The 27,975-nt window shown below is 41.2% G+C and overlaps 4 protein-coding genes across 7 annotated transcripts; 2 read left to right on the forward strand and 2 right to left on the reverse strand.

Annotated features, from left to right (window-relative positions):
- The first annotated feature begins 428 nt into the window (after positions 1 to 428).
- cbx8b (chromobox homolog 8b) lies at positions 429 to 3,924 on the forward strand. Its single transcript, XM_008407140.2, has 5 exons — positions 429 to 617; positions 745 to 788; positions 970 to 1,035; positions 1,183 to 1,249; positions 2,394 to 3,924. The coding sequence occupies exons 1-5, from the start codon at positions 549 to 551 to the stop codon at positions 3,291 to 3,293; spliced, it is 1,146 nt and encodes a 381-aa protein (XP_008405362.1). The 5' UTR covers positions 429 to 548; the 3' UTR covers positions 3,294 to 3,924.
- A 789-nt stretch (positions 3,925 to 4,713) lies between these two features.
- lg1h17orf67 (linkage group 1 C17orf67 homolog) lies at positions 4,714 to 10,069 on the reverse strand. Of its 2 annotated transcripts, XM_008407154.2 has the most exons (4): positions 8,746 to 8,854; positions 7,630 to 7,730; positions 5,382 to 5,506; positions 4,714 to 4,795 (listed from the first exon to the last, which is right to left on the reverse strand). In XM_008407154.2, the coding sequence occupies exons 1-3, from the start codon at positions 8,801 to 8,803 to the stop codon at positions 5,390 to 5,392; spliced, it is 276 nt and encodes a 91-aa protein (XP_008405376.2). In that variant the 5' UTR covers positions 8,804 to 8,854; the 3' UTR covers positions 4,714 to 4,795; positions 5,382 to 5,389. The 2 variants fall into 2 exon arrangements, with proteins under 2 accessions (XP_008405376.2, XP_017160564.1); XM_017305075.1 differs by lacking the exon at positions 4,714 to 4,795 and having other exon boundaries at positions 5,419 to 5,506; positions 7,625 to 7,730; positions 8,746 to 10,069.
- An 804-nt stretch (positions 10,070 to 10,873) lies between these two features.
- Positions 10,874 to 19,475, forward strand: dgke (diacylglycerol kinase, epsilon). Of its 2 annotated transcripts, none has more exons than XM_008407128.2 (11): positions 10,874 to 11,520; positions 12,564 to 12,723; positions 12,827 to 12,946; positions 13,359 to 13,502; positions 13,800 to 13,957; positions 14,088 to 14,136; positions 14,243 to 14,356; positions 14,472 to 14,543; positions 15,681 to 15,808; positions 15,901 to 16,012; positions 17,080 to 19,475. In XM_008407128.2, the coding sequence occupies exons 1-11, from the start codon at positions 11,069 to 11,071 to the stop codon at positions 17,248 to 17,250; spliced, it is 1,680 nt and encodes a 559-aa protein (XP_008405350.1). In that variant the 5' UTR covers positions 10,874 to 11,068; the 3' UTR covers positions 17,251 to 19,475. The 2 variants fall into 2 exon arrangements, with proteins under 2 accessions (XP_008405350.1, XP_008405344.1); XM_008407122.2 differs by having other exon boundaries at positions 10,876 to 11,520; positions 17,047 to 19,475.
- On the reverse strand, positions 19,331 to 27,875 carry LOC103463622 (E3 ubiquitin/ISG15 ligase TRIM25-like). 2 transcript variants are annotated; one of them, XM_008407098.2, is made up of 9 exons: positions 27,359 to 27,875; positions 26,501 to 27,183; positions 25,327 to 25,422; positions 25,028 to 25,261; positions 23,914 to 24,082; positions 23,607 to 23,675; positions 22,809 to 23,000; positions 21,367 to 21,402; positions 19,331 to 20,503 (listed from the first exon to the last, which is right to left on the reverse strand). In XM_008407098.2, exons 2-9 carry the CDS (start codon positions 27,149 to 27,151, stop codon positions 20,358 to 20,360), a joined length of 1,593 nt encoding a protein of 530 aa, XP_008405320.1. In that variant the 5' UTR covers positions 27,152 to 27,183; positions 27,359 to 27,875; the 3' UTR covers positions 19,331 to 20,357. The 2 variants fall into 2 exon arrangements, with proteins under 2 accessions (XP_008405320.1, XP_017161026.1); XM_017305537.1 differs by lacking the exon at positions 27,359 to 27,875 and having other exon boundaries at positions 26,501 to 27,339.
- Between the last annotated feature and the right edge of the window lie 100 nt (positions 27,876 to 27,975).

Here is a 27,975-nt window from a genome sequence, read left to right on the forward strand (position 1 = left end):
TTTAACACGTATTCTGTTTGTTTGTTGTTTTTTTTTTTGCCTGTTTGTTTTGTTATGTTTTTGTTGTTGTTTTTTTTTTTTTTTTTTTTTTTTTTTTTTTTTTTTTTTTTTGCAATACCGTCACGTCCATGGTTATTGACTTTTTTCCTTTATTTTTCTTTTTATTAATTAACTAATTAATTAATTAATTTATTTATTTTCATTGTTGGCGTTACATAAGTTTAGTGAGACGATTCATTCGCTGCGCGGATAAAAAAAAAAAATAGGCCACCATTTTACTCCAGAAAAAACACCCCGGCTCCTCCTCCACTTAGAAACCCTATTCACGTAGCAACGGCTGAGCCAATGGCCATCCAGCTCGTGGTTCCTTCGACGGCGGTTCCTTAGCAACGCTATAAAAATGTGCTGACGTCATGCTGTTCGGTACTATTATGGTCTGTCGGGAATTCTGGAGGAGGGAGGGGAGTGAAGTGCAGTGAGAGGAGGGGGGGGGGATATCTGCTCAACTAGCGCCCATCAGGCTAACGGTAGGTAGCACTGGAGTAAACATGGAGCTGTCTGCCGTCGGGGAGAGGGTATTCGCGGCCGAGTCTATCATCAAGCGGAGGATAAGGAAGGTAGGAGGGAGGCATATCTGCTCTCCTCTGGTGGAGAGCCGAATACAGCGTTAACATCAGCATAGTGTAACACTGCGGTTGCCTCTGCAAGCTAACCGAGTCCTTCTCTGTTTCTGATGGCATGCAGGGTCGGATTGAGTACCTGGTGAAATGGAAGGGATGGTCGCCCAAGTAAGTATCGCTACACCGCTTCTTATACATGTTTTCGAGCTGCTGCGGAGCTGTCTGTGCACTGACCGCGGTTAGCTCGCCGAAGCTAGCGGGATTAAAATCAACTCGATGGGTTTTAGCTCTGGGGGCTAACGAGTCCGCTCACAGACCTGTCAGTCTGATTTAATGCTCTGCTCCGCAGATACAGCACTTGGGAGCCAGAGGAGAACATTTTGGATTCCCGTTTGTTTGCCGCTTTCGAACAGAGGTAATTATAATATTACAACGTATGTTAGCATTTCTGAATATAACCAGTGAACTTAATATATGCAGTAAGTGTGCAGACAGTATGGCCCGTGCACTTTGCTCCCATGACACTTCGTTATGGATGCCTGTTGGTGTTTTCTTTCCGCAGAGAGCGTGAACGAGAGCTGTATGGGCCCAAAAAGAGGGGACCGAAACCAAAGACGTTTCTGCTTAAGGTGAATTTATTTTGTTCTTGCTAGTTTTTCTTTTTGTTTTTTTTTTTTGGGCTTCCTCATGTTGACTTTGTTTTTTGGGAATAGTGTTTTTGTCCCCTGTTGTCTGCTGAGACATTCATTTTTGTTCCCTGTTTAAAGTTTTGGGGGTTTTTTGCAGCAGAAATATAAGTAATGATAATTCATATAAATAAGCTGAATTTCTTTTGGAGGTTCAACTGCTGTTAAAGGCATCTGCTGCCACAGCACCTTTGACCTCAATTTTATATTTTTCATCCTTGATTATTTCTACATACAGCACAGACTGGTTTACAGCTAGAGAACCAATAACGGCTTAATTTTATTAAGTCAGCTGAAATTGGGATGAAGTACTCATTTAATTTATTTATTTCTTCTTCCTTAATTTCTGTTGTAATTCTACCAATCTTTTCTGAGCTCAGTGTGTTTAGCGCAAGGTTAAAATGTTCCAACTGGATTTCCCTTCATTTCCTTTGTAATCTACAAATACAAAATTAATTCAAGCTATTTTTTGGGTCAGTTTATTTTCTCTGAAGCTTAAGAAGAAAATTTTTTCAACAATTTCTTCAATATGAAGCCTAATATTGGTTTGCATTAGATTAACTATGTGAGTTTTTTTTTTTTTTTAATCCTTTTAAGGGTCAGTCTTACTGTTGCATTCTTGCTATAAACCACCTAAAAAAAAACCTGTTAGTTTCTGAATTACTTATCAATAGTTAAAGTGCACCTAAAATGTTTCTTGTCTGTCAATGATGTGAGAGCTGGAAAACTATGCTTTGTGAAACCAGTCAAAACGTAGCAGCTTGCTTTCATGGCAACTGGGGAAAAAAATGCTTGATTAATAATTTGTCAGGAAAGCTTTTGTTGCACTTGCTTTGATTTAATCTAAACAGAAAATATGTTTGTCTCTGAGCTGATGATGCTGTATCTTGTAATGTCACAGTGGTTGTAATTTTATTGTAACTTGGTACGTTCAATAAAGTAAGTAAAAATAAAAAATATGATAGAAAAATACCTTTACATTTGAAGATTTAATTTACAAAACGTACTGTCACGTTGTTTAAAAAAAACAACACATTTTTTTATTTTTTTTGTAACTTAAAAATGCTTTTTTAAAAATATTTTCTAGGCGCAGGCTAAAGGTAAAAATAACTCTTATGAGTTCAGGAGCGAAGCGGTCCGAGGGATGCACGTTACGTACCCAACCCCTGAGCCAGTCTTCACCCCCAGGGCTAGAGAAGGCCTGAGGGCTGTCGTCCCCACCATCTTCCCACCGAGCGCCGTCAACCGTGGAGAAAGCATGCGCGTGCGGCCTTCTGAACTGAGCCTCCATGACCACCAGCGATCTTCCCTTCAACAAACTGATTCAGACGGCCACGTCCAAACACCCAAAAAAAGGGGGCCGAAGCCAAAGCCCCGCTTTGTAGACGACGACTTCAGCCCGGTCATCTCCGAGCCGCGCAAGAGAGGAACAGAGGAGGAGGAGGAGGAGGAGGAAGAGGAGGAGGAGGAAGAGGAAGACGAAGAGGAGGAAGAGGAAGAGGAAGAGGAGAGACGCGGTCCTCACAAACTGTCCAAGTTCCAGGGAGATGAGGAGACGAGGCTGCAGAAGCTGGACCACAGACACTCGGAGAACCACAAACACCACCATCACCACCACTATTATCATCATCATCACCACACACAGAAAGTCTCCCGCGGGAGTTCCCACAAGCAGCTCCACTCTCACCGCAGCATGGAGCCACACAGGACTAAAGACGGCTCCGGCTACCTGGTGGCGGCGACGCACTTCAAGCAGCAGCACAAAGCGAGCCGCGGCCGACCCGCCGGGTTGCCGCCGATGGAGAAGCCTTACTTTCTGGACAGGCGGTCTCCGACCAGGTTTGACGACAGCCAGGACCAAACGGCCTGGAGGCCGAGCCTCAGCAACGTGGAGAAGGTGCTGGTGACGGACGTGACCGCCAACTTCCTGACTGTCACCATCAAGGAGAGCAGCACCTCCGAGGGCTTCTTCAAGGACAAAAGATGATTCTGGAAGTTTATGGGATATTTAAGCAAAGCTGTTTTTGTATGTAATGTATAAAGGAGTATTGCATAATAATGTTATATGTGTGTGTATATATATATATATAATTCTGGCATATATTTAATGTTTTGACCAAATGATATGAAGTCCGTTTTACCTGAGGTTTTTGGTGAATGTGACGTTTCCTTTGCAGCAGAATGCTGCTTTCTGTACAGAGCTCATATTTTTCCACCTAAAACCAACTAGAATGTATTTTTTTCCCCCTCATATCTTCCAAGCTGAGTTCAAAACTAAAAGATCCCCATGTGCTATATTTAATCTGTTATTTTAACTGGTTATCCCAACAGTATATCTGAAAAAAAAAAAGCAAACACAAAAAAACTGGAGCACTTTGAATACAGAAGTATTAAAAAAAGAGTAGTTTTGTTGTCCTAAAGAGTTTTGTAATGTCTTGTATTTCTAACATTTTTTAAAATTAAATTAAACTTTTTTTTTTCCTTCAAGGTGCATTTATCAATTTTGTTTCCCCAAGAATACACGTCGTTTTACATTTTTCATAGATATGTTTGCCTTAACAGAAAGTTGCCAGATTGCTTTTTAGATGCTTTTCAATAAATCAGTTGAGTTTCTGATATCTTTGAGTATTATGGTCAGTTTTTTATTCCAGTCCTATTGCCTTCTTCTAAACTATGAGGATTATAGGATTTTTTTTTTCTCCGTCCAAACAAATAAATAGAGGTGCCAAGGCCTCAGGCTCATAAGGAAAAGCAACTTTATTTATATAGCACCTTTCAGCCAGAGACAATTCATAGTGCTTGTACAAAAAACAAAATTAAAAACATAAGTCATAAGTCTCCTGAAATTAAATCCTTATTGCGTTCCTAAGGCAGTTTAGACCTGGTTAGATTTAATCAAACTGACAATAGAAAGTGGAGCTTTTATTTCAGGCTTCTTAAACTGACAATTCATTTTAACCTACACACTCCCTTCGTAATTAAATCATTCGCATCATTTAAAGTTGCTTCTGTGTGTTTTCTTATACACAAATTTCAATGGGCCATTTAAGTGTTTTCACCAAATGTTTCTGTTGCATCTCAGACTGTGGGCAGCGCGTGTATGCGGTTATTTATTTATTTATTTATTTATTTATTTTAATAGAGCCACGAGACACTAAAGTCCCGAATTCCGTATCGACTGCGTGCCGCTTTACTCTGCGCTATGCATTCATAAAAAGCACATGGTTTGATTTGTAAATCTAATATATAATAGTAATAAAGCGGTTGAACACGGGTATTTATTCATTGTTTTATTTTATTTTATTTTGCTGTCCATTGTTACTCAGGAAAAAAAATCTACAACTAGAAAAATACGTGAACTACACTCTTCTACATTAGAAAACATTTTGTATTAGTTTGTCTTCATCTGGAGTTTGACAGTCTTTGCTTTTTTTTTTTTTTTTAAAGATTCCTTCGTGAAATTCGTGTCCCGTCGTTCCTGGTCGTTTTCTGCAAGCAGAGAAAAAAATAAAATAAATACATAAATATAAGGACGTGTTTGATTAACGCAAAAAATAAGCAAATGAATTCGTGACGTAGTGTGACAGCCTGACGTGTGTGTTGGTTTTACTTCAGCAGCTGTTTGGAGAAAGAAGCAGCATCTCTTCACCGTCAGCGCTGCAGCATGCAGGTCTAATAGAAAGCGGTCACACGGGACTTTATTTCCAAACTAGACCTGAGAAAAGTTCGTCTGAACTGAGCTGAGCCACAAACGCAACTACAAATAAAATAAAAAAAAAAAGAAAGAAAGAAAAAACAATAATAATTTTGAAAAATAAATACAAACGTCACGGAAGAAAGTGCGTGGACATGTTTTGTTGGTATACATGAAAGTCCACGAAGAAGAGGATCATTTGACTATTTGACCCAGGTGCTATAAACTCTGATGTGGCCTCGTAAGGACTTCATTACAATGTTTGAATAGACAATGAAGGCCTGTAAAATTATGAATGCAACGCTTTGATTTTATTAGCGAATTTGGCAGCGCACGGATTGGATCCGAAAAACTGAATGTGGAAAGACTGGCGGAGGAGACCTTGGTGCTCAGACCGGGTGTCCGTAGTTCCTGTCGCAGCGCGGGGGGCAGTGGGGGTTCAGCCAGTACTCCATGTTGGTCTCCTGGGCCCTCTGGTCAAGCGCCTGCATGCGGAGCAGATGCTCCTGTGGAGAGACGCAGAGTCACCTGAAGGAGACATGTGGAAAATAATCTGCAGGAAGCTGCAGGAAGCCCTCTGAGCTGACGGATGCTATTGCTCGTCTTCACAGTTTGCTACATTGAAACTTTTAACAGGGAGGACCGCAGAGTCAGAGTGAAACCCCGCTGATTCAGCTCCAGTTCAACTGGAAAATTAAACTAGAGAGACGAGTGCAGAAAAGCATGACTTGTGTGAGTTGATTGAAGTTTTTTTTTTTTAAATTACTTTAACAGTTTTGCAAAAAATACTAAACACTGAAACACGATAGGCCTTCCTATGAAAGTAAACTGCTGCAGACAGCAGATAGAAACCTCAGGTCTCCTTATAATAACAACAACGTTCCCTTAGCAAACAATAAAAGACAGTTGAACTGTTTTTAGCGACCCCATCAGAGTAAGATAGAAAAAAAAAAACCTTGATTGCCATAATTTCTTCAAAGTGAAACCTGATCTCAAACTGGCATCCAGTAACACAGGAGGCCTTTTCAGGACGATGAAGAAAAACCTCAAGTAGACGCATCAAACTCAAACTGATGTTTCACTGCTTCCAGAAATAAACATGGCCATAATGCAAAGTTTCCAAACAAACACGACGATCCACTTTCACAGCTCACAGCAAAACGTAGAAACTTTAGTACAATTCAGTCTTTGTTTCCGACAGAGATTTTGTTTGTAAAACACTGACACTGTTTACTGCAAATGCACACATTGCATTACATTTAAAGCCTCCATGCTTTGCATTTATTTATTGCTTATTTTTTAAGAGCTGCAGCTGAAAAGCAGAAGCCAGTGGCACTTTCTGCTTGAATTACTCCCTGGATGCCTTTTTGCATCCCGTCGTTGACTTTTTCCTTTTCCTGCTTTTCCTAAAGACAAACAAATTCAATATAAACTCTTAGTGTTTTGCAGAAAGCCAGTTCTGCAAAACACTAATTTGTAATCATGTACACAAAGGGGTATTTATTTGTTCAATGTTAATTTCAGAGACTTCTAGTTTGACACTATTTTCAGTGCAATTAGCCTTTTTCCATGAATGGTGTGTTTTGTGACAATGTTTACACTGCGCACAACACTGGGGGAAAAACACATTCCACATTCACTGGACGTGCAAAAATCAATACGTTTGGACCACCCACACAGCCTGTGCCGCCCTGGGCAATAAGCCACATCACCTATATTATGACTCAGAGTTCAGTGTAATTTAGTTAAGGTTTTATAAAAGATTCATGCTTTTGGGAAAAAACATGGACTTACACAGCACTTTCTACAATAAGTGCCTTTACTGCCTTTCTTCATGAGATGTGAGAAAAAAAGATCAGGAAGCAAATTTCTACATTAGAAATCATAAAGACGTTTAGTTGAACTTTAACTTGAGCATGCTTATTCAGTTGGGATTTGGGGGGAGTTTCACGATAAAAAAAATTTCAATAAAATCTGTTTTGCAAATAGGATAACATTTAGTCTTTTCCTACAACAATGTTGGGACATACTGAGAGAGGGATCTCTCAGTATTCTTAATTTTCCCACTTTCTCTGGGTTCTCCATAGTCCTGGGTCTTCTTTCATGGTTCCCTCTCTTCGTTTAGTCTGATGGGAACATTTCAGCGCAACCTCACAGCTGAACAGCTTTTTCTTTCCCACCATCCACGGTTCTGCAGTTCCCAGTAGCTCTGAAGCTTTTTCTTTTTCTCTCCCTTGCCGTCCTCCTTGCAGTACCTGGTGCCAAGATCCAATTCCAGTTGTTTGAAATGACCATATATTCATCTGACCCTCTAAATGAAGAAGTTTAGACGAGAAGTTACTTTCGTGAAGTAATTTCACTCATTATCCTCATGTGAATGTCATGTTCTCTTGTCTTTCCCATTTTGAAGAACAAAATACGAGAAACTGACCCACCTCAGTGTCACATAAACTAAATAGCCAATACTAAAGGAAAGCGATTGATTACTGATTTAAAACTTTTAGACGCTCTGATCTACTCAATAAAACAAAGCCTAAGTTATAAATAAATGTTAGATGTGACGCTGAGTGAAATATGCTCTGTAATGTGAGATATTTTACGATTGGGCTCTTCTCGCTTCTCACCTTACCCTCATTGGTTCATCGGGGTGGCCGGCCTTCACAGGCCTGTCCTGTCTCTTGCTGCGAAGAAGCTGCTTGGCAAACTTCTCCCCGATGACAGGATTGGCAGCTGAGGAGGAAACAAACAGTTTGTCTGCACAGTTCATTGACTTGTGATACACTGTGATACACAGGCCTGCAGTTTCTCAGCTCCCGGCTGTGTGGATGTGAGTCAGAGTGCTTCCTCTTGGTATTCTCAGCTCGCAGTTTAACCTCAGGCCGTTTTTTTGTTTGTCTTTCCATAAACATGTCAGCTGTTTTTGTCACAGCTGGGTATTGGCTAATCACAACAACATCCTTCCTCAACCCGGACAGCCTACAGACCGAGCTATTTAGGCTCTATGCGCTGATGTGAGGCTGTTTCTTTTTTTTTTTTTTTTTACCCCCACAGCCAATCCCAGGGGAGCTGCTCCTGTAAACACTGGTCTCTGCAGAATGAGGACTCTCTGTCCCCTCTCTCTCTCTTTCTGAACCTAGGGCTGTGCTTGGAGGCCGGGTAGGTAACAAAGTGCTCATTCATCCTTCTTCACACTCCCTGGAGAGGGACTCCCAGCAGCACGTGACCCCAGCATGCAGCCGGGGAGCCTCTGTCTTCCTCTGGCGCATGAGCGAGCTGCAGGGGAACGGTACCTGCTTCTGTCAACATCGGGGCGCCGACTGGTGTTGAAGCTGCAGGTTCTGCTGCGGCTGGGGCCTCACAGCAATACGTGGCAATTTTCTCATCCAGAAATATGGATGTTAAAAAAAAAACACACACACACACACACACAATTTGAAATCCGGGAGTTTTAGTGATCTTTGAGAAAGCAAAAACAACATGCTTTGGATAATAAAATAACTAGCCTTGGTTATTTTAGCAAAACAAAAATCAAAAATATGTTGTTGCTAATTCCATCTCTCTTCAAAAGTAAACAGTCTTGTAAAAATTATGAGAAGTTTTTTCTTCACAATCTGTATAAAGAAGCTTCCCAATTGCTGGAAAGAAAAACACAGTTAAGATACACAATAAGTATATTAAATAATGCTGATATCTCTCTGCTTTTCTCTGTGCCTCTTGTTTTACCTTCAGCTTTATGCAATCCTACCTGTTTCAGTGGCCAGCAGGACCAGGCAAAGCAGAAACACCACCAGTTCCCTCTTCATCTTTCCTGCCTGAGTCTTCGCTGCTCTTAGCTCCACTCTGCAGCCCAGAAGGTGTGAAGGGGGGAAATCTCTCCTCCCTGTCTTCATCCCCCTCCCCCTCGTCCACAAACTTGGAAGAAGTTTGTGGGTGAAGAAGTTTACATAACAGACCAAATGTATGTAAATTTCCGAATTTGAAGAAAGTGAGGGAAAAAAATGTGTATGTCTTTTTATTCGATGAGTATAAATTTCTTGTTTCAACTGTATTTATTTCCAGACAATAGGTTTGGAGGAATATTCCTAATTTTCTTTTAACTGTTACATATAAATCAGTTGCATATAAATCCACTCCTCCCTCTCTCATTTGTCACTGTGACATTTATCAACTCGGGTTGTGTCAATAACAGGTTACCAGCCTGCAGTCACTTTATTAGGTTCATCTGTTGAAGTAGCAAAGACGACTTGCTGAAATGATAACAATGGGGAAAGATGGGGACTTAGTTAACATCCTGCATGCACACCAAAATCTGCAGCAATTGCATAACTTTTTAATCAACATGGATCCAAATGTATGAGGTATGTTTCCAACACCTTACCAAACTACATCATGAAGAATTAAAGCAGCTCTGTCTGCAAAACAGGGTTCAACCCAGAACAGGCAAATTTGACCTAATACAGTCCATTGTCCAGCTAGTCTCCTACATATGATGCATATTGCATCTCTGTTATATTATCTTTGCTGCTAAATTTATTTTAACAATTACTTATTCTTTCATCAACTTTTTTGTAGCACAAATTGGACAGCATGGCGCCATTGTTCACTTTAATTCAGGTACTAAATTAAAATGAACAAAAAAAAGAAAACAGCTGCTGTCAAGACCTTAAGCCCAAGTCTGACTTATTAGGAGCAAAGCTGCAAAGAAATGAGTTGTGGTACAAGACATTTGCTCAGTGAAATAGAGGATTAGGTTAATAAAAAAACATCGCTTAAACAAATTTCAGCAAGTCAAGTAAATATTATAACACACTGATTTAATAAAAAATACTGAAAGTGAGAAAACCCCTCAGAAAAACATGTAATTTTATTAGTGCAGTGACTAATTGCAGGCACGTGGAGGAGTGACCACCAGATGGCAGTGCTAACACACACCAATGGATTATTTTAGCTGCTGCGTACAGACGAACTTGGTAACATTTTCCTGAGAATGTATTTGATTTATGAAATGATTTATACGAGATACCATCTGAGGAGAAATACTACCTTCATAGCTCGTTAAAACTGGGTTGGTACTTTAAACAAATGTGAAATGCTGATTAAAATTTAAAATAAAACATTTCTATGCTATTTCTTTTCTTGTGTGTCACACAAGAATGCAGAGAGCATTCCGGAACACGTCCTTTTGTGTCATCACTTCCGTTTCCACATCTCATGGTTTCTTTCTCATCATTGTGTTTCTAGAAGCGTGGGTAGTTTAATAACCACTTTGCCTTGATTAATTCTGGGGAAGCAGGAGACCTCAGATGTCCTCTCATTGCGTGAATGTGTCATTGTGCCACGGGATCTCACCACAGCGCATGCGTGAGCTTGACCTCAGGCAAGCGCACCGAAGATAATTTATTAAGTGTGAGATGAGGTCTATGATTACGTCTGTGTTCGCTCAAATTGATGGATAGAATAGAATAGTAAACTACGCACATGCATTTTAATCTGCTTTTCCTTATTTCGTTTCATTGCATCACCTGAAATATTTTTATTCTGGTCAATATCTTGTAAATAATCACAACAAAGGCATCCCAATTGTTCAAAAAATATTTATATTTTTAAATATTTCCCCATTATTTTTCAAGCTGAATCATGTAAATTAAGGCTGCATTGGTCTGCAGCTTTAATCTACCGAATCCATATATATATAAAACATTATTAATCAATTACCAAAAGTAAAACTGGCTTTTAAGAGTTTACTAATAATCATAATACTTTAATAGTATTGACAGGATACGTAACAAAGCAATTTATTATAATTGAGTTGAATATGTAGGGGTGAACTATCTTCGCGTGTAAACACTCTTTGCAGGAGTTACGTCAGCGTTATAACGTCGTGTTTCGACGTGATGCCGTCCTCTTCCTGTTTGTAGTTTTTCATCTTCAAACTACAAAGCAGCATCCTGTTGATGCCAGTGAACATGAGCTCGGCGGGGAGTCGTCGCTTGGTGGTGACTCTGCGCTTCTCTTCGCCCATTTGCGCTCCTTGAAAGCCCGTCGCTTGTGTCCGGACCGCGGCAGCGATGTGCCAGGAGGGGGGCGAGGCGAGGGAGGACTGCGGCTCCCGGGAGGAGTGGACGCTGCTGTTCTGGACCTCTCTGGCCGTCATCGTCCCGGTCATCCTTACGCTGTGGTGCAGCGCGCAGCGCTCCAAGAGGAAGACCTACATGAAGGAGTTCTTCCGGAAGAGCAAACACGGCTGGCACTACACGGACCTCTTCAACAAGCCCACCTACTGCTGCGTCTGCTCGCAGCACATCCTGCACGGAGCTTTCTGCGACTGCTGCGGCGTGTGCGCCGACGAGCAGTGCCTGCGCCGGGCCGACAGGAGCCTCCCCTGCAAAGAGATCATGGCCCCGTCTCGCCCTGACGGATCCACGGAGCACCGCTGGGTCCGCGGAAACGTGCCGCTGGCGAGTTACTGTGCTGTGTGCAAGCAGCAGTGTGGGACTCAGCCTAAGCTCTGCGACCTCAGGTACCACAGATGTCAGGCATGATCAAACAATAAACACACCACTGTGACTTCATTAAGGTTTTAGATTAAACATGCAGATAATGAGTAAAACGTTATCTGTATACGCACATTAAAAAAAGCTACACATGTGTTAACATAAATCTTTCAGTCCATTAAGATTGGCAGATGATCCAAAATATCGATAACCATTCAAAGTCGTTATTAGTGGCAAATCGATACTAGTGCGGTAAAAATCGAGATCCCAGCAAAACTACTCCAAAAAGTTACATGTGTAGGAATTTTCAATTTTTTATTTTTTTTGGAAAATATGATTTAAATTCTACTTCTCAAACAAATTGAAATGTTGTGGTTTCACATTAAACCTTCAATAAAATGAAGCAAAAACAAGATTATTAATGATAGACATCCTATAATAACAAAATGTTTCCTGTAGAATAGTACTATAAACTGTAGACATTTTTTGTGTCTTTTTGGCCTTTTCTGTTTAATACCTAACCAACATTTCCTTGGTTTTACCGGATGATGAGCAGAGATATTTCAACATTTTGTATTCATATTTGAAAGCTTTATGTTCCAAGATATTCATTACTTTTTACTAATGCTGTGTGTGAAGCTGCAACTTGACTGTTTATACTTTCGAGCTTCTCCGATGCCTGGTTTTCATCTAATCCTGGGATGTTGACAGAACTCATCTGACAGCTGGAGAACAAACACGGTTTAAATATGGAAAGACGTTCCACCTTATTTCTGCTTGGCTTACAAATAAGAGGGCATGTTAGAAAAATGCATTATGCATTTGGAAGAATTTAAACAGCAAGATTAGGTTATGCAAAAATAAAACGTGATATAAAAAAGTTGGTCATTTGATGAGGTAAGTCTGAAGTCGGAATCGGATTGATTAGAACTGCTCCCTCTACCTTCCCGTCTGATGAACTGCTGCTGTTGTCAAACGTGTGCAGGCTTGATGTTGCTCTTCTCAGCTGCCCGTTCGTGGTCTGACCCCAAACTGTCACGGTGCGTCTCCCTCTGCGCCTCCTTTTCAGGTGTGTCTGGTGTCAGACCACAGTCCACGACGACTGCATGGACGGCTTAGAGGACGCAGAAACGTGTGACCTGGGCGAGTTCCACAGCCTCATCATCCCGCCTCACTACCTCTACCTTGTCAACAAGCTGCGCCGCCGGCACCCTGACGAGTTCACCAAGGTGCGGCGCATGTGACGTGGATCTCCTGAGTCGCTTCCTTTTCCTAGAGTGGTGGAGAGAGGGAATATCACCTAGCTGTTTTTTGTTGTTGTTTTTCCTGCAGCTGGGGGCTTCCTGTGGCAGTAGCTGGACTCCTGTGTTGGTGTTGGCCAACACACGGAGCGGCAACAACATGGGGGAGGCTCTGCTGGGAGAGTTTCGAACGCTCCTCAACCCTGTGCAGGTCAGCTTCCTCCAGGTTAAACCTGGAATAAATCCAAATGAGCTCGATAATTTCCATTCTGATTATTGATATTTTTGTCTACAGACTTTATAATCCATTTTATTCATGGCTTCGGTTTTGAGCGTTTTTTATTTCTGGTTTATTAGTGTTTTTTTGATTCTTGTGTTTTATTTTTTCTATTTGATATGTATTCCAGTTCCAGTCTAAAGTGTTTTTTTGCAAAATTAAAAAAGTTTTTTGAGAGAGGAAAGAACGATTTTTACAGACTTAAAAATTGTCTGTTAAAAAACATTGACTTTTATTGCAATAATTACTGGGACAATTTATCGTTCAGCAAAAATCGTTGCCGTGTCAGGCCGACTTCAGGTGCGTCAGCCTCCGATTTGATCAGAACGGCTCCGTCCTTTTCCAGGTGTTTGACCTTTCTGAGCTGACTCCTTCCAAAGCCCTCCAGCTGTGCACCCTGCTGCCCCCGGGCAGGGTCCGGGTGCTGGTGTGTGGAGGTGATGGCACTGTGGGCTGGGTCCTGGACGCAATAGATGCAATGAAGCTCAAGGTACGATGATGAGATTTTGCTCAGCTTTGATGAAGTCCAGAGCTTTTTCAGAAATCCTGAAAAACCACAAGAAGTCTGGCTCCTTGGAAGAAAAATGAACGAGAAATGTACAATTAAAAAAATAAAAAGGGAAAACCATGGTAATGCACTATTTTGTGATGATCTCTCGTATGAAATGTCAATAAAACTAAAATGTTTGTGGTTAAAATGTTACATATTGAGCTTTTTTTTTTTTTCTAAAGCAGCATATGTCACCTTTTTTTAATTACATTTTTCATTATGCTGCTTTTCTTTCAGGACCAAGATCAGTTTATCCCCAGGGTGACCATCCTTCCTCTGGGGACAGGAAACGACCTTTCCAACACTCTGGGCTGGGGAGCCGGGTACGCTGGGGAGATCCCAGTGGAGCAGGTTCTCCGTAACGTTCTGGACGCAGAAGTGGTGAAAATGGACAGGTGGGGCTTTCAGAACTACATGATTTTAGTTTGTTTTTTTTATTTTTTTTTATTAAACAGTTTGAACATGAATGTGGATACTCTTCTTGGTTGTTTCGACGCTGCTGATCTGCACAATAACAATTTTCAGATGGAAGGTCCAAGTAGCGTCAAAGGGGGTCTACTTTCGGAAACCAAAGGTGATATACGTACATAAGTTTTTCCCAAACACACGGCTTTGTTTTTCTGTGCCAACATGTTTACAAGCCAAAGCTGACCCGCTGAACTTCTCCCACTCCCCTCCAGGTTCTTTCCATGAACAACTACTTCTCTGTGGGTCCGGATGCTCTGATGGCGCTCAACTTCCACGCCCACCGTGAGAAAACACCCTCATTCTTCTCCAGCCGCATCATAAACAAGGTCCCAGCGCCTCGTTTGAATACGCAAATCCCGCTCAAACTAGACCGCACTTGTATTTTCATATGAATACTGGTTGTAAATTTGGTGGCTTTGTTTTCTATTTGTCCTCCCTCAGGCCGTGTACTTCCTGTATGGCACCAAAGATTGTTTAGTGCAGGAATGTAAAGATCTGGATAAAAGGATTGAGGTACGGTAAGCTTTGTCAATGTTGATTGTACCTGATCTGTTTTTATTTTAGCCAATAAAGCTGCTGAAAGGAACACAGTATAAACTCTCCTAATGAAGCAAAAAGCAGTGAGCTTCAGCTGAGCCAGGCTACTGTCATCTTCTTTTATGCAAAGTGAAACTAAGCCTATAAGTTCATTTACTAATGCATGCAGTTAGATGAGTTAAAGGCTCCGTTTTCATGGCAGAGTTGTAAAGGCTAAATGGATGAAGGACATAGTCTGTTATTTGCAAATTAAAATCTAAAGTAGTGAAACTAACAATAGATTTTATCAAAATGGAGCAAATGTCGTTGTACAACTCTGACAACTGGACGAAAACAACCACCTCAGTGAGTCTCCTTGAACTACAGCTGCAGTATAAATGTTGAACTTTTTAGCATTTATTTAAGCCACAGTATTTTAAAGGGGGAATTTTATATAACAAACAACATAAATGATTTTTAAAAACAATCATTGGGTCCAAATCTTTAAATCTAATCCACATTGCATCCAAATTTAATGCACATATTCAACTAAAGCTTTACTAAGTGCAGTGAAAGGCTCCGGAGCGCCTTTTAGCTGGAAAGACTGCTACGGTTCAGTTTTAACAACACTGAAATGATTTGGTTGCAGAGTTTACTGGACTGGCTTCAATCTCAACCTGACTGAAAGTTCAGGGACTATGAAAAGCCACGTTCATGTCAGGAAATCAACCGATCTAAACGTTTGCCAATTTCGAGAACAACTCCAAAATCTTTCATTTCTCTTTGGAAATCTTGGACCTCTACAGATATAATAGCACTATAATTATGTAAGGTTAAGGAGTTTCACAATGCCTTTTGGACATCATGTGTGGCATGCATTCAAAAAATCAGTCTGATTAGTTTTACTAAGACAAAAGTCACTGATATTTAAATATTTAAATGACATCAGCCCGGGTTTAAACTAACCCTCCTGCAGCTGCAGATGTTGAACTTTCTCACCTTAAACGGTGAAGATAGTTGTTTAAAAGTAAACGCTTAAAGGATTTCATATTGTTATCAAACAAAGATGTTAAGTGTTAATTACAGAGCCATCATTTTTGTGACTTTAACTGTTGATGGCGTTTACCACCCCAGCTGGAGCTGGACGGGGAGAGGGTGGTGCTGCCCAGCCTGGAGGGCATCATCGTTTGCAACATCGGCTACTGGGGAGGAGGCTGCCGGCTCTGGGAGGGGATGGGAGACGAACCCTGCCCCCCGACTCGGTGAGACCTGCTTAGTAGGTGTGAAAGTGTAAGGAGAAGAAATCCAATTTTTTGGGGGTGGGGCTTATGTGACCGATGCCCTGAACCCACAGGGTGGATGACGGGCTGCTGGAGGTTGTGGGTGTGTTTGGTTCTTTCCACTGCGCTCAGATCCAGGTCAAGTTGGCAAACCCTGTGCGATTGGGACAGGCACACACCGTCAGGGTGAGAGCATACCCTTCCTCCCCCTTGCACACGCACGCACACACACACACACACACACACACACACACACACACACACACACACACACACACACACCTGAATGACAGCAGCAGGCCTGTTTGTTGCTCAGCTCATGTGTCTTTGCATGTAAAACAGGTAACTCACCTAGTTGGATGGTGGATTTTAATGCCAGGTGTGAGTGGCCTACTTGTGTCTGAGTCAGCTATTATGCGTTTTATTACCTGGTCTGAACGAGGCCTTACTTGCATTTAGCAGCATTTTTAGAGGACTTTTATTCTTATGTCTAGTGTTAATAATAAACTGTATTTATTGTCCAGAATATTTTACTACATCATTAAGTTACAAAAAAAATCCCCAATTTCTAACCAAAATAGTTATCAATTTAGTTATTTAATATATAAAAACGTTTATTGGGTTGGCAAAATGTAAAGAAAAAAATAATTTTTTTATACCTTTGTGAATATATTCAGTATTTTATGGAACTATATTCTAGGGGTGCACCGATTGCAGTTTTCTGGCTGCTTGCCAATTTCCAATCTTTAAAAAGCCTGACCTGCCGATTCTGACTTTGGTTGATGCAAAGTTTTTTTTGACTGAAATATCAGCAAGAAAGTCACTGAGTTGGCTGGGGTGACTATCGTTGCTGCAAACGCGCAGACATGACCTGGTGGGCTGGTCTGTCAGTCAAACCTCTCACCGAGGAGAGCAGAAAAAGACAGTGTTTGATTTTTGGACCTTTGCTGAGACAGATAAGATCGGCTTCACATGTAAGTATTTGCCGATCACCGATTTCCCAAAATTAAGAAAATCGGCACCGATAAATCAGTACACCCCTACTATATTGATAATTTTTCTAGTAGCTATTCTTTCTATCAATTATGTACTGCATATATATTTTTTATTGATTTTTTTCCCCTCAGGATTATTTGCTGACAGATGCATATTATGCGCTAAAACTTCCTTGTGGATCAGTGGCATGTGATATTCTAACATGTGGGACTTTCAACCTCCAGCTGGTTCTGAAGAACTCCACCATGCCCATGCAGGTGGACGGGGAGCCTTGGGCTCAGGGGCCCTGCACCATCACCATCACCCATAAGACCCAGACCTTCATGCTGTACCACAGCACAGAGCAGACAGACGATGACGACGACGAGTCCAGCGCCTCCGAGCCGGAGAGCCCGGCCCCCCATGACTCCCCAAGCCCACGTGGTTGACTACTGTGCAAGCATGATGCGCCTCAGGCGTCACGAGATCCTGAAACGCCTCTTATCTTGGTTTCTGTTTTACAGTCCGACTTCACTGGTCCGCCGTCTGCTCGAGTTTGTCTCCACTTCATACACCGAGTCTCGGTTTTGAATCCTTGTTTTGTGTTCTTTGTCCTTTATCTTCGAACCGTCATTTGTTGCAGCTGAGAGCTCAGGCATTTGCTATCTGGACCAGTCAGGCATGTTGAGGAAAGCTTTCTGTTTATTTGCACTGATCCCTCGTGCCATGTAGATTATAGAGTCTAGAGATAACTGTGCTGTATTTATTCTGCTATATTTAAAACCGAGTGTTCCTTTTAGTGAGCCAAATTTAACTTGTTCTCCTAGCCCTCTAAAAGCCATGTCAGACCTGCAGCAGGCTATGAAAAGCTGATACAAGGAAGAGTCGTGTAAGAGATGACGGACGTCATCAACTCTCAGTGATTCATCTTACGTTTCATGGTCTAAACCAAGCACAAAAGAAAGCTCTCTCTTGTGTCTGTTGCTGAAACTTTGAACGTTTGCCAAAAGATCCATGAAGGTGACAGAATGGCCACCGCCAAGATTCAGTAACTTGCAGACGTATTCTTGCACCTCGGAGCTTTCCACATTTTGTCAAGTTACAATGAGAGATGTCGGTGTGTTTTACTGGGATTTGATGTGATAGACGAGCATAAAGTCCAGCATAACTATGAAATGGAAGGGAAGTGGGAGAGTTTTCAAGTTTTTAACGAAAATATAAAGTGTTGGGAATACATTTGTATTCATAACCCTGAGTAGAGGCTGTGCTTCCAGTTTTTTGGGAGCTGCCTCTCCTGTACCCCAATCCTTCTTCCAAGCAACTCTGCCCATCAGTCCAAACATCTCCACAGCACACAGGACATCATTTCTATCTCTAGATGACTACTGAGAGCAGTAAGTTGCTCCCAGAATTTTGAAAAACATGATTAATTTTCATTCGCCTTCAAACACATGTACTGTTTTCTGTTGGCCTGTCACATCAAACCACAATAAAACATACTCAAGTTGGAAATGTTACAGTTTTCACCTTTTAATCATGAGACGCTGCTCCTTTAGTTCGCATCTTTGGAGCAATTTGAGAAGCTTTCCCCATGTGCGGAATATTCAGATTCACTAGATGTCCCTGCAGGAAACGGGCCGACTCGTTGAGGGTTGATATAAAAGCACTGCCAAGTCGATATGGAACTACTTTGTCAGCATGTAAAAAAAAAAAAAAAAAACTTCTTTCCTCATCTTTGCAAACTGTTTACATACTTTGTGTTGCACTCGAACATAACTCCTATCCATGTTACTGCTATAAATTATACCTGCTGATGAAATTTTACATTGTGCAAGCGGTCCTTCAGCTTCTCGTGTATTACCTGTTCTCACCACCAGGGGACAGTATTTAGCGATAGAGCTTTTCAGACCCCTTTAGTTCAGTAGTTGCAGCATCTGTTGCGTGTACCTCCATGTGTTGCTCGGGGTGAGGCTGTTGCACTTCGTGTTTGTCGGAAATCCTGGCGCTGGCAGGATTCCTGGCGCTCCGAGCCATATCAGGAAAAGTCTGTAGGATGTCTGGTTAAAGGTTTGCTGCAGCAGGCTTTGAGATTGAACAGGATCAATAATTAACCATGATGATGCCTTGCTGGACGACACCTGCTTTATCTTTTAATATGCGTCTACCAGAGCTTTGTGTTGTGATGAAGCAGCATTTATGAAGCTCAAACTGCAGGATTCTCCCAGTTTCCTTTTGTAAAGCTGATTTGACATTTTTTTGCAGGATGGCGTCATTTGCTGGGCCAGACTGCCCTCCTGTGCATTTATGAGATTTTAAGCTGGCTTGTAAACAGTATTGCTTTAAAGCTAAAATGTCAGTGACAGAAAAGCAGCTTCAGCTTTAAAAACTCCACTAAATGACTTGAAATACTTGTATAATCAACTACTTACTTTTCTGCTGTCAAAATTGCTTTAAGAATCTAATGATAATCAGCAACTTTAGGAAGACTTGTGTGATCCCAGTTTACTACAAACTACCATGAAACAGAGCTCAGAGGAAAACAAGCGTTTATTGCCAACAATCATAAAAAAAATGTCTGTTTACAAAATGTGACAAGAACCAACTTTGATTGAGATGAATGTAAAGAGGTGATGTTTTGAATTTGAAGACATTCCCATAAATATTTTCATACATACCCAAGGTGTTTCTGTGTTTTCATTCAATTCAAATCGATAAGAATAAATTAATATTTACATTTCAGATGACACTGTGTCTTTAAAAGAGCTTAAGTACCTGAAGAGGTTTGATTTTTAATTTTTTTGTTTTTCTTTGAAGTTAGATATTCTGTGTTTTCACATACAAAATAGTGACTAATGCAGTGATCAGCCTTTTTTCTCCATTTGCGTTCTTTCTAAACAGATGAATGAACATGATGCTTCAATATACAGTTAAAAATGTGTCCTATGTTTTCTGTGATATCTAACTTTTAAATATCGGTGCTTCGCATTATAAAGCAGGTAGCAGGATCTACGCAAAGACGCCATACAACAGCAGAGTTAAGGTGCATGCATAGTTTACAGCCTCACTCAGGATGATTGAGATCAGAAATGCTGCCAGCAAGGATCACTTAGCAAGTCATATCTGACTAACTAAAATTATAACCCATGGATCCATTTCCCTTCTGCTCCATATAAAGGTTTTTGACTTCTACACATTTTTCTTCAACCTGTTTTGTGCATAATTAACTAGACTTGCAGAAAAAAAAACTATATTTGTGTGTGTAAACTTTATAAAGACCAATGTGGGGAGGAGATGAGGTGGAAGAATATTTTTCTAAAAATCTAGCCATTCCCATTAGAAGGTTTCACAATCCTAAACTTTTTCATTGATATTTAAGTCATCCCAAAATGTCACAAAACTATAGTTATATTTGAATAAAGAGTAAAGTCTGGTTAAGTTTAATACCCCAAACAAAACATGAAGCAAACAGTAACGATCACACCAGTGTTACTGTGCCAGTAGATCCTTTGTCCAGCAGTCCCTTTCAGGGTCTGCTGACGAACTCCGACCCTCACAGCTACTTATTTTTTCTAGGATGTGGGTTTGGCCCGGCCGGTTTCCCTGATGGCGGCTGTCCTTTCGGCTTGTCTTTCTTGGCAGAATCGGGTCCTTTCCACCCAGGCTTCTGTCCTCCTTGTGCGCTTGGTGGCTTTTTGCCTTGCTCTGAAACAAAGTGCAGAACGCTTTTTTTCTCTCTCTCTCTCTCTCTGCAGCAGAACAGACGACATAACGCTGAAATGAAACACCTGAGTTTTTAAACACGGCCTTTGGTTGCATTGGAAAAGATCCAAGAGCAAACCTTAAAAGGCCTGAACATTAAAAGTGGTTACTCCGGTTTAAGAGAAGCTCCTGTTTTTATTGGCAAAAGTATCCGTGAACTTCGTCCTGAGCACAGCTGACTGCAGACACACAGTCACCACCTGACAAACAGCTGGATGCGGAACTCAGCATGTCTTCATAGAAACTCGGCTCTGGCTGAAAACTCGGGATCAAATTCAAAAAAAGTCTGCACCAGAAAAAGCCACTCATCTGTTTAAAAGGTAAAAATTTCACTGACTTTTAGGATTTTATGTGACAGATCAATACAAATTGGTCCACTGATCTGAAGTTTCAGGAACAGATGTGATGTTTATAACTTTCTTTCCCCCCTCATTAAAATCTGCAAATGTGGCAAGAATTTGCATCACACCATTCAAGTGTTTTGCAGCAAAATATTTCACAGAAATAGAAAGCTAAAAGCATGAGATATGTTGTTTTTCCACCCAATTCAGACACACAAACCACGTATTCTTTTTCTCCTCAATAATAATGACAACTTCCTGTTGGTCTTTTACATAGAAGAATAAATTAAACGCATAAAAGTTTGTGATAAAGTGACAAAATATCTTAAATGCTCCAGGGCCCCAACTATTACACCAATTAAATTGACCAAAGATCAGATATAAACCTTAATATCTGATGCATTCATTTCTGCCGGGTTGGAACATTGTGAATGTGCAAACAGAATACAAAGTTAAATAACTTACTGTGAGAGGGTTGGTGGCCACCGTCAGCCTTCTTGTCTGAAAGGCGATACAAATAGAAAATATGAAAGACATTTTATATCTGTTCACTGAGATTTCACTGCCGTCGTCTGTATTTTCAGTCCAAATTTATCCAATCTAAAAATATTTGATCCGTTTTTTTTATGTCATGATTTATTTTTTTCCCCACACTTTCGCTATTTAAAAATGCATGCTTCCCCAAAACAAATTTGCCATTTTTATTCATTCATTGAGGATCAATGAGCCTCACATGGAATCTTTACAAAGACAACAAGCTCATCTATGTGTTCACTGGATCAACACTAACAATGCAAATAGCTGATAAAAGTTTTTTTGGTGGAAAGAAAAACAGAATACAAAAAAAACTTATATAACCAATTCAAAGAAATAAAAATCAGATGTTTGACAGTTGCATTGCAGGTCATGATATCGGTCTTTTTATTTGTTTTTTATTATTAGTATTTAGCTGCAAGATTTTTAGAAACCTATGAGAATCGTGTTCCTTGAATAACCGACCAATGCTTCTCGTAGTTTAAAAGTTGATTTTAGACCAAGAACCCAAAACATTTCTGAACATTCACCCGTTCCTATTTCACTCTCAACTCCTCAGTCAGAGAGTAAAATGCCACTAAAAGTTATGTAGATCCTAAAACTTAGAATAAAAACTTGAAGTAAATCTAATTTAAAAAAAGAAATATACTGGTTTACTATTGCTTCATTGTTTTCCACTGAAACTTTTCTTTTTTAAAAGAACTCCACCTGGATGTTTTCCTAACATGACAAGAGTTGCATTACAGTGACGTTTGTCCTCAATGAGCAGCTATCAAGCATCATATGATGAAGAGGAGTGGCTGCTCTTCCTCCTGCGACCCTTACCTTTTTAGCCCCTGGGTTGAAAACTCCTTGCGTTAACCAGATGGTAATGAAAAGACAACTATTAAAACAAAGGGAATTTAAACCGCAGCTGGACAGTGTACTAAAAAAAATGGAGCTACAGATGGTCGGGTCATGGTGCTTGTCCAGTTAGCGTGTGGTTTTGGATCATGAAGACGTCGTCTTTTACCTTTGCTTTTGGGCGGATGGTTCTTGTCTCCACCCTGACTTGGTGCCACTTTGTGGGCTGGTTTACCGACTGGCTTTCCTACTGTTTTCTTAGTCATTCCTCCAGGACTTTTCTGAGAAGCTGAAGTTTGAAGAAATCTGTAAGCTGCGTTTTTTTTTTTTTTTTTGCTGCTTATAATGCAAGAGAATACATTACCATTCTGCTATTTTTTTAAACGTATGGTTCATTTGTTTTGCTAGAGATGTTGGTTTGGTGCTTCATTGGTTTCCCTCTTAGTAGCCAACCAAAAATTAAGTAAAATTAATGTAAAGAGGCTTTCAGTAAATAGTTGCGTGTGATGTTTGCGTTTTATGCTACGTACGTGGCTTCTGGCCGTGAAAGAACGGAGGCGGAGGCCTGGAAAAGCCAGTTGGCTGACTCTGCTGCGGATTCCATGTTGGCTTTGCCTGTATGTAAACAGGAATATGGACGGGTTGGTAGATGGTCTGGACAGGTGGGCGACCTGGACTATGGGCCCTGGGTGGAGGTCTTTGCTCAGGGGGCCTCGAGGATTCTGAAAAAGAGAGAAATAAATCATTTACATGCATCACAAAACAGTGCCTTGCAAAAGTATTCATGCCCCTTGAACTTTTGTCATGTTGCGACCTTAAAATTCAGTCCATTTCATTGGGGAGCGGCACAAAGAAGTGGTCTGGAACATAAAAACTAGGAGTTTTTATGTTTAAAAAACCTGACCTGCCAATACCATTTTTTTTCACAGAAAAATCGTTAAATATAGTCTTAAGGTAAGTAAACTGGCAAAAGTGGGACGACTGTAGTCAACAGTGAGACATGAACAGACATGAGCTGGTGGGCGGGTCCATCACTCATCCCTCTCTCACAGCAGAGCAAAACGGTGGCCGATTTATTCTTTTTTCTTTTTTAGGCCTTTGCAGAAGTACCGTAGGTAAGATTTCTGGCTGAGATCGGTTCATCGTCCAAGTATTGACAAATTGCCGATGTTCAAAAATCCAAGAAAATTGGGGCTGATTTATTGGTTAGCCCCTCATAAAAACATCAAATACATGGGTGCCTTAATACTTTTGGAAGGAACCTGATGCGAACACAAATTTCACTTTTATAAACATTTGGAAGCAACAATTAGTAGAACATTACGTACGAAACTCGGAGGCCCAGGCTGCACTGTTTTCTCCACCAGCAGCTCCTGAGACAGAAGCTTCTGCTTGTCCTGAAAAAGGCAAAGTGGCTCCATTTTAAAACACTAAAATCTGTCTTTTAATACCATTTCACACCAAAGTTCACACCGGGAGTTGCACGTGCATTTATGCAAGAGTAATCAGAATTTTCTACATCACATCAACCCACCAGATGCAGCATATCCAGCATTAGGTTGTGTAAGATACCTGAACATTACTGGCTTTTTTTCAAGTGAGACCTTTCTAATTTTAGTGTACCTGCATATTTACCTGGTTTTAGCAGTGGTACTCTGGCCTCAAAAGGTTGAGTGAAGAGGGTCATCAGGCTCTCCTGCAGGGCGGCAGCAAAGGTCTGCGTTGCCATCACCCTTTTGGAGTCCATGTTAACTCGAGGAGGGTGGGGGTCAAACTTAACCACCCGGGGCAACTCAAATGAAGCCTGCGAGGAGCAAGTGAATTTAGTGAGAAGAGTTTCTTAAAGTGCTTTTCCACTAGACCGCCTCTGACAGGTTCTGTCCCAGTCCACCCAGGCCAAATTAATTTTCAATTAGCAAATCCGGTGCGACTCTGTCTACGCCGTTCTCGGATTTTCGTACCTACTTCAGGAGTAGCACTAGCCGGGACTGAACCAGATTTGACGGACAGCTGACTGCATTCATTGATTGTCTTGTGATTTACGCCACTGAAAACTCCAAACAACATTATAGTTCAGCTGTGACATAACAGATGAGCAAGCATGAGTTTAATCACGAGCAGTGTCGGGAACACATGCGGTAAGTTTGGCAGCGGGGTAACGCTAGCAGCACGTGTCCCTGGAGAACAGGCACCAATAAAGGAGAGAGAAACAGTGAAGCTGTGGTCAGCTTTCCGACCCGACGCATCTGCAGTTTTGCTCAGACGGTGTGAAACACCGGAGCTAGATAATATTAACTTGTGATGTGAATTTTATTTTTCCTTTGGATTAAAAAAAAAAAAAGAAAAAAGTAAAGTTTATGCATGGATACTGGTTTACATCTTTTACTGCGTTGCTTAAATCCAAAAGGTTGCACATCTTAGAAAAAATAAAGTGCTAGGATATAATTATACTGATGCATGTATAGAAAAAATAATCAGCTGATCTGAGTCTTAATTATCAAGTTTAGGCCAGCAATGAATTTCTATGAGACCAGATGAAATATCTGGGTTTATCCAAGTCCATCAGAACAACAACCTCGAGGTTTTTTATTGCCGAGTGTTGACTGCTGCGCGCTCAAGGAACAGTCCGTATAATGGAAAAGCTCACTACCTTGGGTAAAACCGCACGTTAACCGGTTAGTGTGCGACTCGCCAGTGGAAAAGCGCCTCTAGTACTGCTACTGAAAGAGGAAGTGTGTTTTAGTCCCACCTGCAGAAAGGCTGGCGTTCCCGCCTGACTCAGCAGACTGTCGATCTTCTCTCTGGCTTTCTTCATCCTCTCACTGTTGTCGTTGAACTTTGTTGTGAGGTCGCGGAGTTTGGCCTGACCAGCCTCCAGCTCACAGTCCACCTCATGCTGGGCCACGCGCTCGTCCTGAGCCAACATCTCCCCTATCTGCTGGTACGCAGCAGCCAGCGCCATCTTCCTCTTGCTCGCTGCGTCCTGGAGACAAGCAGGCTGATCCACCTGTGCTTTATGAATGCCGACACGTGAGGTGCACAAGTTACCTTGAGCTTGCCCTGCAGCTCGTTCATCTGAAGCACGATGGTGTCAGTCCTGTCAATCTTCAAGTTCAGAATGTCCAGCTTCTCCCTGAATTCAGACTGTAGAGGAAGAAATGAGAAGGTCAGCTCAAAGTAAAGCGTGCTGAGGCTGAAACATTTGAGATGTTATGTCTCCTTCCCTTTTTTCCCCCAAAGGTTCTTTTCAGTCACAGCTGAGGACATGTGACATCATGTCCAAGACCTGTCTGGAGTAACGTTTGAACCAAATTTAAATTTTTTAATATATATAGACAAAAAAAAAAAAAAAAGTAATTTTTCCTGAAAGGTAAACTACATCTTAATTATGTTCTGACCTACAAATTCATGAGGAAAGTTGTTGACTTGATACCTGATCAGCAGACAGTCAACTGCTAAAGAAGTTGGCTACTCAGTGTGTGGTATCCATGTGTACTAATAGAAAGTTGTGTGGAAGGAAGAAGTGTGTAAGAAAACAGGCCCAAACAACTTAGCTTCTGTGAAAAAGATTGAATGAAAATCCCTCCTGAGATTTGTTGGGGGGGAAAAAAAAAAAAAAAAAAAAAAAAAAAAAACACAGGTGAGCTTCTTCAGAAAATATCAGTGCTACGTTTACCAAGAAATGTTTCTCCACCAAGTTCTAGGTCAAATTGTGATGGAGGGATCCAACATTTATTTCACTTAATGACATGCAAGCCATTTTTTTACTTTTATGCTTGGCCTTAAACCTAATTGTTTTTAGGATTATATTTAATTAGTCTCCACACACATTTCATTAATATTGATGATAACAATCTTCTTTCGTGGTTTGACGGCTATTTACGGCCCTGTGAATGATTTTATGAGGTCCATATGACCTTAACTTGAAGCAATATGGAGGCAGAAAGGTTTGGCAAACAAGAGAAACAACCAGACAAGGAAGAGTATAAAAAAACAAACATGAAGTGGCAAGACAAAAAAAAAATATCTAGATAATAACCAAGCAAAATGTGAACAGAAAGTTAAAAGGAAGTTATGAAGTGTGATTATTAATTATTGTTCTTGTTTAAAAAAAAAAAAAGAAAGAAAATGGCGGTCCAAAATGGATTTTCTTATTTTTAAATGCGCAGCAAACATAAGGTGTTCGATAAAATAGCTTTAGTGAAACTCAGATCTCACTCACCGCTTTCAGGTTCCTTTGCTCCTCCGGAGAGGAAAAGCTGCAGCCCTTGTGGACCTGCTGCAGGCAGAGGCTGCAGATCAGGCGGCCATGGTCGGTGCAGAAGTGCTCCATCAGCTTGTGGTGGTCGGTGCAGATGTGCTCGGATAGGTCCCCGACGGGCTCGGTCAGCTGGTGGAGGCGAAAGGTGGGGTTCTCCCGATGGGGCCGCAGGTGCTCCTCGCAAAAGGAGGCCATGCAGGTGAGACAGGTCTGGGCTGCCTCGGCCTCCATACAGGTGTCACAGCGGACCACATCATCCCTCTCATCCTCATATCCTTCTTCGTCTTCATCCTCCTCTTCTTCGTTGTCGTCTTCTTCTCCCTCTTCCTCCTCTACGAACTGTCCTCCTTCGGACTTGCTGGACCTCGCCCTGAAGGTCTCCACCACGGTGCTGAGGACCGTGTTCTTCTTCAGCTCCGGCCTGGTCTCGAACAGGGTCCGACACTGGGGGCAGCTGTAGGACTCGGTCCAGGTGGAGAGCAGGCAGTCCTGGCAGAAGTTGTGTCCGCAGGGGATGGTGACCGGGCAGTCAAAGGTGCTCAGGCAGATGCTGCAGGTCAGCTCGTCCTCCAGGCTCATGAGAGAAAAGCCAGAATCTTCGACGTCGGCCATGATGCGACTCAGAGTGGGCGTTTACAACAAAACTGTAGGGGAGAAACGAAACTTAACACTTGCGGTCCGGTGATGGACAAAAATTCAGTTCAGAGTGGAAAACTGAGCTAAAACGTTCACATGAGCCATTGTCACCAAGCCGCATAAATTAATTTTATCCGACAACAAATTATTCATCTCATGAATCGCTATTATTTTTCCACCCACCTCTGCTGCCAGCGGTTGGAGACTCTTGCCAAATGGGACGGATTTCCTCCAGCAAACTTGATCTCAACAAGACCAGCTACAATTTCAAGCCACTCCCAGTCTGTAGTCCACAGAGGAGGAAAAACAAACGTTTTGTGGCCATGTCCATCCAGATGAGCGGTCTGAGAACAGACATTAGCCGACAAAACATTCAGAAATACTGTTGGAAAAATGAAAACAACAACAAAAAAACGTTTGTATAATAATAACAACAGCTATGTCACATTGTTTTTCAACATTAACATCAACTAAGTCCACACGTTGAATTATTTAATGACATTAAAACTGCTAGATGATTTTAGAAGTTATGCCACTGCAGTGAGCAACCTGCTCTGGTGTTTAATATAAATTAGTCAATAAATGATTTTCTTATTGTGTTTGCACGCGACAAAGTGCAACCTCAAATTAAAAGGACTAACTCGAGGCTTAATACATTTTGATGTTACTCAGTGGATGAGAAGCATAATGGATATTTAACAAAATCTCATGACAAGTTCTTATTCAGTGGGTCTAAGTGTAAGGATTTAAGTGTAGATCCTTACACTTGTAGATGTAAAATTCTCCTTTTTTTTTTTTTC

Source organism: Poecilia reticulata, linkage group LG1, assembly GCF_000633615.1.
Source record: "Poecilia reticulata strain Guanapo linkage group LG1, Guppy_female_1.0+MT, whole genome shotgun sequence".
Classification (NCBI taxonomy): domain Eukaryota; kingdom Metazoa; phylum Chordata; class Actinopteri; order Cyprinodontiformes; family Poeciliidae; genus Poecilia; species Poecilia reticulata.

Excerpts from the sequence above, each read along its gene's own strand:
- cbx8b (XM_008407140.2), top strand. The coding sequence starts at position 549 with ATGGAGCTGTCTGCCGTCGGGGAGAGGGTATTCGCGGCCGAGTCTATC. Across the intron at positions 618-744 it reads TCAAGCGGAGGATAAGGAAG|GGTCGGATTGAGTACCTGGT; the intron begins GTAGGAGGGAGG and ends GATGGCATGCAG. Across the intron at positions 1,250-2,393 it reads CAAAGACGTTTCTGCTTAAG|GCGCAGGCTAAAGGTAAAAA; the intron begins GTGAATTTATTT and ends AATATTTTCTAG.
- lg1h17orf67 (XM_017305075.1), bottom strand. The coding sequence starts at position 8,890 with ATGAAGACAGGGAGGAGAGATTTCCCCCCTTCACACCTTCTGGGCTGC. Across the intron at positions 7,731-8,745 it reads CCTGCTGGCCACTGAAACAG|CTGCCAATCCTGTCATCGGG; the intron begins GTAGGATTGCAT and ends TTTCCTCCTCAG. Across the intron at positions 5,507-7,624 it reads GATGAACCAATGAGGGTAAG|GAGCATCTGCTCCGCATGCA; the intron begins GTGAGAAGCGAG and ends GTCTCTCCACAG.
- dgke (XM_008407122.2), top strand. The coding sequence starts at position 11,069 with ATGTGCCAGGAGGGGGGCGAGGCGAGGGAGGACTGCGGCTCCCGGGAG. Across the intron at positions 14,357-14,471 it reads CCAGCCGCATCATAAACAAG|GCCGTGTACTTCCTGTATGG; the intron begins GTCCCAGCGCCT and ends GTCCTCCCTCAG. Across the intron at positions 14,544-15,680 it reads ATCTGGATAAAAGGATTGAG|CTGGAGCTGGACGGGGAGAG; the intron begins GTACGGTAAGCT and ends TTACCACCCCAG.
- LOC103463622 (XM_008407098.2), bottom strand. The coding sequence starts at position 27,151 with ATGGCCGACGTCGAAGATTCTGGCTTTTCTCTCATGAGCCTGGAGGAC. Across the intron at positions 25,423-26,500 it reads AGCAAAGGAACCTGAAAGCG|TCTGAATTCAGGGAGAAGCT; the intron begins GTGAGTGAGATC and ends CTTCCTCTACAG. Across the intron at positions 23,001-23,606 it reads AGCCTGGGCCTCCGAGTTTC|AATCCTCGAGGCCCCCTGAG; the intron begins GTACGTAATGTT and ends TCTCTTTTTCAG.